The 7067-nt window shown below is 42.8% G+C and overlaps 1 protein-coding gene across 1 annotated transcript; it reads right to left on the reverse strand.

Moving 5' to 3' along the window:
• Window positions 1-3867: 3867 nt before the first annotated feature.
• On the reverse strand, window positions 3868-5511 carry TMEM174 (transmembrane protein 174). Its single transcript, XM_010185324.1, has 2 exons — window positions 4880-5511; window positions 3868-3970 (listed from the first exon to the last, which is right to left on the reverse strand). The coding sequence occupies exons 1-2, from the start codon at window positions 5509-5511 to the stop codon at window positions 3868-3870; spliced, it is 735 nt and encodes a 244-aa protein (XP_010183626.1).
• Between the last annotated feature and the right edge of the window lie 1556 nt (window positions 5512-7067).

A 7067-nucleotide genomic window follows, 5' to 3' on the forward strand; every position in this document is an offset into this window, starting at 1 on the left:
GCGGGGGCTCTGGCTCCGTGCGGAATTGAGGGCGCGGCGTAGCATCCCCGAGCATCCCGGGCGGCCCCGCCTGCTGTGTGCGGAACTAGGGCTCTCGGAAAGGAACGAGCCCTACTTACAGGGTTATTTTTTAACCCGAGACCTCGATTTCCTAAGTCCCGATTCGGTTTAAAAATGACTCTTTGAAGGATTTCAGCACTGCTACTTTTGAACACCTGCTTCTGTGGGCTTTCTGCTTGGGTTTGTGTATGCAGACACATGCACAGGAGCATCAGCGAGGGAAATGGATACCTCTGGTGAAATTAGGCTTTTGTGAGAAAGTGCTACAAGACCAAAACAAAGCAAACCTTGACTTATATATTCCTGTGCTTCAGAAACAGTATCTTCCTTACAGATACAGGAGCACTGGTGTTGAAAACAAGACTTCAGATTTAGATTTTGTCTGAGAAGAAATTTGCACCCTGCAGCTGCATTTGGCATGTGGCATTTAGTGTTTCGAAATAGCTCCTTGATCTCAGAGTTCTACTGCAATGAACAGATCCTGCTCAGCTCCATACCAAGAGACATGTCTCTACCAATTTCATATGTTCACCAGCTTATGGTCATAATCTTACAAATGGAGTCATGTTAGGAAAAATCCCATTAATTTATTAATTTATTAATTAATGGGAAAATAACCCATTTGGTGTTATGTAGCTGGGTACTAACAACATTCCTTCTAGAATGGCTAGAATTTGAGACACATCTAACTATAATAAAGCAGCATTCTGCAGGTCTGCAGTAGCTTTGCAGGCAATGTGGGAGAAAGTACTTTTGCTTAAAGAGCACTAGTTTAAATGAAAAGTCGTTTGAGCAACATTTCAAATACAATCTTTCAGGTGCTCTGAGGAGTTAAATTAGTACAATCTAAGGAGCTGTTTCAGTTCACCTTGACTGAAGTTCTGGACAAATAGGTTCATTCTTTCACTCAACATAGAGCAGAAAGAAAGCATAATGCTGAGAGGTGAATTCATGTGCTGGTTATTTCACTGAGGACACAGTAACCAAAGCAAAAAAAGTCCCTAGAGATTAAAAAAAAAAGTTAAAGTAGAAAAAAGGCTGAAAGTAGAAGGTGGAAGGAAGAGGAAGAAAAGCCTTCATAGAATATTGATCTATGCTTAAAAATAATAATCAGCAATCAGTACAGCAAGGAAATGTCAGGTTAAAGCTGCTCAAATATCTGTGCAACATGAAAAGACTCTTACAGAATTCAGGTAGAATTAATCTGATGGGTCAAAACAATTTTAATATATAGTTATTTAAATTTATTTATTCAGTCTGCTCTCTAAAAAGAAATACAGGTCTCTTTCAATGATCACAGTGTCTACAGAAGTAAACTTTAAACCTGAGAGAGTCCACAGTGCAACCTTCTGGATTTCTCATATTTACTCTGACAGTGCAATTTCATGTCATAAAAATAAAGCTGTGATTTCCCCATGAAACATACTTATGCCACATATTTAGAAAAAAAAAAAAAGAGCAGCAGCAAAAGTCTGTGGTTTCTGACTGAAGGAATTTTCTTGCTGTGGGGGAGGGTGATCGGGTAGAAATTTTGACCCTGGTCCTGCAATTGGATCCATCAAGCCTGACCTTTGTGCTCCTGCAGTGCTTGCTGGAGTCAGCAGAACTATGTGTTAAGTGCAGGGATCTGTCCATGTGGAACTAACTGGGGATTTAGGACCGTCCAGTTTCCTGCTGTGGAGGGAGGATAAGTTCACCTCTGTGCAAATTCTGGTAGAGGAGCAAGATTTCCATAAGAGAAACTTAAATCTATTTTTAGACCTTCTGTTCTCTCACTCAATCCCACAGAGATCATGCTGAACACAGAGTGCTTGCCTTTCTCCAACTGAACATGCCCATTGCTGCTAAAAATCAGTGTACCCCATATTTCTCTAGTGAGAAAAACCTTACACATAGTTTGCAGTCACTGTCCAGAAACTGCTGCTGCAGCTGCTAACCCAGCCTTGAGTTGGTTTAAAAGCTGTGTCCCAGTTATGACCTCTGTCAGTTTCACGTCCATCACTGTGGAGCACAGTGGTTGTCTTCTGCTCCACCACAGATGGTTTATCTTTTGGCATCCTCTAAGTATACAGGACAGGGAGATTGGTGCGCCCCTGCAGCTCCATGCAACTGGACCATGTTCTGAAGGCACCCCTCCGCCCAGAGCTGCATCTCCTGATCAGTAGTGAGACTGCATGGGCACTCAGCGCCTTCCAGCTGGCAGGTGCACCCTGTACCACTGTCTGTGTTCAACACCAGGCTTCTCCAGCCCTCGGGAATGAGGTCAATGAGATCAATCACAGATTGATGACAGCTGGCAGGAGCTGAGACAGCTGTGTTGGCAAGTGACAGTTCATGCATTCCATAATGGACACTACTTTTAGCTGTGCTTAAGGAGACTAACCTGTAGGCACATCAGCAGCCCACTGCTCAGTTACTTTGGACGGTGACCATTGCCCTCTAGATCATTTTGCATGGTGCCTGCTCCAGCATACATGGGCTGAGAACAGCTTTTGGTTTGAGCCTTTTGAGAGACAAACTGATGTGATCATGCATAGGGAGGTACCGACTTGTTCGGTTATGTCAGGGCAATTCTAGGCACACACAAAAGCAGAACTTGAAGCATATGTGGAAATAAAAATGAAAGGACTCAGGGAATTCTCATTGCTCTGGGATTTAGACAGTTCCTGAGCAAAGCTTTTTGGAACCTCCATTGTGGTTTGCAAGATTTTGCAGCTTATGCACCTCATCCTTTGTTAGATACAGCTGTAAATCCATTTGTAGATACAATGCCTGGAACCATGTTGATCTTGAAAGTTGAACTTCAATAAGAAAGTTCACTACAGCCCACTGCTGCCTAGATGCTCCAGGGGACCCTACAGCATGAGGTGTGGGCCTAGGATCTACTTTCAAACAAGCAGGGACCTCAGGATGGATTCTACCACAGCTTTCCCACAGAGTGAATGTGCAGTAGGGAGAAGCTGTGATTGCTAAAGCCTTTAAAACTGGTAGGACCACATACCTCTAAAAAGGCTTCAGAAAGGTGACATTTTCTTTAGGGACATTAACCTGGTAGTTGTTAGGACTTCTGGTGGGAGTCAGTGCTTTGCATCCCATCAGATGAGTAAAGGAACTGAATGTTATGCATGCAGAATCTCTCAGAGGTCTGTGCAAAATTAGGCAGAGTATTTGTATTTTCTCTGTTCTGGGATGCTCTGGTTCAAGCAAGGTGCTCCAAAAATGCCTACATGACTGGGTTGTACAGGTGAACCAAGCAGAGAAAGTGTAATCTGTAGAGCGGACTTATTAATGAGTGAGTTAGTCTAAGGAATCAGACAGAATTGAGACATTATAGGCATTTCCATGGATCAGACACTTGAGCACTTTTGAAGTTTCCCAATCGAGAAGGGAAAATATATTGATAATAATCAAGTGTTTTCTAATCATGCTGAATGTCCAGGAGCAATCGTGACCTTCCACAAACCTCTTGTGTGTTCACAGTTCACAGTGGTTTCAGCAAGTTAGAAAATCAGGCTTCTTGCTGGCTATCCCCAAGATGGATTTAGATCCTTGAGTTTACAGTTTTACTATTAATAGTTTTGCTATTAAATAATTAAGAGGTCTGCTATTAAACTGCTTAGCAAAGGGCTAATGAATTTTGAGGGAGAAAAAGAAGGAATTGGTTAAATATCTTCAGTGATACTGAACGGTGTGTCAGTACCAAGATCTTGCTCACACTCGCTTATCATGCTAGTGTTTAAAGAAAAGATTTTTGGGGGTTAAAAAGCTGGCATCTCTTAGAAGCATTTTCTGTCATGCATGGTTGTTTTATGAAGACAGTGGGTATATTTCCTCATAAGGTGGAGGTGACAAGTCATCACAGGCATAGTCTTCCAGCAATTCTTCTGGCTCATCAGAGCTGTCCTCTGACCTGAAATGGAAGAGGAACAGGTGTAAAAAGAATTTAGCGAACAGAAAGCATGCAAGTAACCTACCTCAGTGCTGCATTCCATCAGTCTTATCTGGGCAAAGCACTTCCCGACTTCTTGAGAACACTAAGTTTTACTGCTATTCAACCATTTGCTGTGTACTTTTTGTGAACTACAAAAGTGTCAGAAGGTGAACTTTGTATTTATACTGCCTACGCCTGTCACACACATTGCAGAGAACTATGGATCACTCAGCAGTTTTCCAAACAGAGTAATTCTCATAATTAGAAGTTTTTCCTTACAGGAAAGAACTATATAATTTTGTTTTGTGTCCCATTAAAGCAGTTTCATACTGCTCTGTAATATCAGTGATCTTGCTTATGCCCCAAAACTTGGAAAAGACTAAGGACTAGAAGCTTGCTACAGTGGGAGAGGAGCACGTTGTGGCCAGGCGTAATCAAGAGGGAGAGCATCTGGTACCAAACTGATTCTTGCAGTGTCATAAAAATGCTGTTTGTGTGCTGACTCCTGTGTTGTGATTGTGTTTGAGTGGAAGCCTCTGGCTGTACATACAATAATGTTCTGGTCAACAGTCTCAAAGTAGTAAGATAAGCATAAAAAAAGAACATGGACAGGAGCATATATACCAGTATCTTCAAAAATAACAAGAGATTCAGTAGAATGAAAACTGAGAGGGATTCGTAAGTTAATTTAATTCGGATAAAGATGCTTTCTAGAAAAAGTATATTTCCATAGTCTTTACTCAATAAATACTGCTAACAAAAGAAAAAAAAGTTTGAAGAAGGATAACACCCTGGACTAGCTTTTGTTTTCTTTGAAACCACACATAGCACTTAAAACACTCAGAGAAGCCTGTGTCCAAACACAGTAGGGCATTTCAGGAGATGTACCTCTGATTCCTGGTATTCTCTGCAGGATAAGCAATGTAGTTCTCGTCTCCAGTGAAAGCTGGGTTATCCAGGGGGTAGTCAGAGCAGAAGAGAGCAGAGCCCAGGGTGGGAACTGGTGAGGCGCTGGAGGAAACACCACTGCAGCAGCTGAGCACTGGGTGAAGGCAGCCAGGACTCACAGCAATGCCCTCCTGGACTGGGTACTGCGGGGGGATGTACTGTACCACTGTAGCACCATGGAAAGTTATGGGCTGGTTAATGCCAGTGAAGACAAAGGACTGTCCACTTGCCATCTGGTCAAGGTCTGACACATTTTCCTCTCTTTCTTTGCAGGGCTTGCATGTAAGCATGTTAAATTTACAAACAGCAATCAGGATAAAAGTCACCCCAACAGACAGCAGAATAGGTCCTAGTAACTGAGTCCATTCCAGATGAGTAATGCCATCGTATTTTATCCATCCCATCACAGTGAAAGTGATCCCCACCAGGCCCAAAAACACACCTGAAAAGAGCAAAGTAGTGCCGGCTTTATCCCCATCTGACACCAGGACATCAGATCTGTTTGGCTGATAAGGAGTGACAGAAAAAACATTCAAGGAGAAATCTTCTACGTTGTTGTTGTTCTGCTCCATTACGGAGTATAAACTGTTTTCTGCCTCAAGAGAAAGGGGGCTTGTAAGGGACACAACAGAGCATTTAAAGTCAAAGGTTCAGGTTAGTTATACAAGAACTTTGTGCGTGTATGGTTAACAGAGTCTATCATGTGAAAGAATAAACTTTGCTTAGAAGAATAAAGGTCTGGGAAGTGAAGCCTGAAGCAATCACTAAAGACTTCTGGAATTACCATTGCTTTCGAAATGGCTTCACCCTTGCATGGCTGCTTATCTCTTTGTTTATCCTCTTCCTTAATTTGGTACCCACTGATACTTCCTCGCTGTGCCCAGGCCAGATGGGAATGCAAGGAAGTTGCAGCCGCTGCAGCTCTTCCTAGGCCCCCTGCCAGCTGATGCATCCAACAGATGGACAGCATATGTTCAGCCAACAGCAGTGCGGCCACTCTTGCTCTCCTTGGGGCACCACCCAAGCAACACAGATCTGCAGCAAAACGTGTGGCCATTGCTGGGAGAGCTTTGCAGTGCTCTGAAGTGTGACATTTATAGCCATGCCTGGATCTCTGTCGCAGCTGGTTCTGCAGTCCAGACCTTCTGTGCTTTAAAAAAGTAACAAAGTAGGCTTTCTGATATTTTTCCAAGTGGGAGCAATGTGTGGGTGGGAGGGTAAATGGCAACAGGGTGGTGAGTGCTGAAAAGCCTGAGAGAGCCACTAGTTGTGGGAGAAAAGTTATTTCAAGCCAGCCAAAGCTTTCCAGCTGTTTGAAGGTAACATGGTTGCTCTGTAATTTCCCCTTAATTGTGGACATTTTTTGCTGTGGGATCTCCAGCCCCTCCTCAAAGTTTATACTAATAAAACCCACATGCCCTGAATAGCGCACCACTGCAGGAATGAGAAAGCATCTCCTGTAATGGTAAACCTGGTAAAGCAAGGGATATTATCCCGTACTCAGAAGGACCTAGAATATTTTTTCACATCACAATGAATTATTCTGTTGAACATGTGCCCCATATATTAAACAGACAGATGAATGCTGAGATTTTCTGTTCCTAACAATTTCAGAGTAAAATCATTGAAGCGTTCTGGTAGAACGTCTTTGTGTAATTCCTTAAGGAGGAAAAATCTCCAACTACTCAGTCAGTTCTGAGTAGCATAGCAGGGGAGTACATGCAGGACAGGGATTACTCCTCAGGTGGCAGAACGTATGATGCTATTCCCTGCTAACAGCAGCTCTAGAGGAGCAAGCTTCTCCTGAGATTTATAAGATAAAGATAGTTATAGAACTAGAAAACTCACCTTTCAGACTGTTGCTTCAAAATCAGTAAAGGTGCCCACTGTGCGTTCCTATCACACAGTGTGGCAACAGCTCACTTCTAAAGGGGGCTGCTCACTGAATTTGGTGCCTTCAGAACTGACACTGAATGCAATTGCAGATGTGTCTTTCTCATTTGTTAGCAGGTAGACCTTGAGGAATATTAGTGCTGAACTCCTTTGAAAAACATCAGGGAAGTTTCCAAAGTCAGTATTATGTATCTTCTATTACTGAGGGTTCCAACAAATTTCCTGACAAATACAC

This window comes from Mesitornis unicolor, unplaced genomic scaffold (assembly GCF_000695765.1).
Source record: "Mesitornis unicolor isolate BGI_N332 unplaced genomic scaffold, ASM69576v1 scaffold47815, whole genome shotgun sequence".
Classification (NCBI taxonomy): domain Eukaryota; kingdom Metazoa; phylum Chordata; class Aves; order Mesitornithiformes; family Mesitornithidae; genus Mesitornis; species Mesitornis unicolor.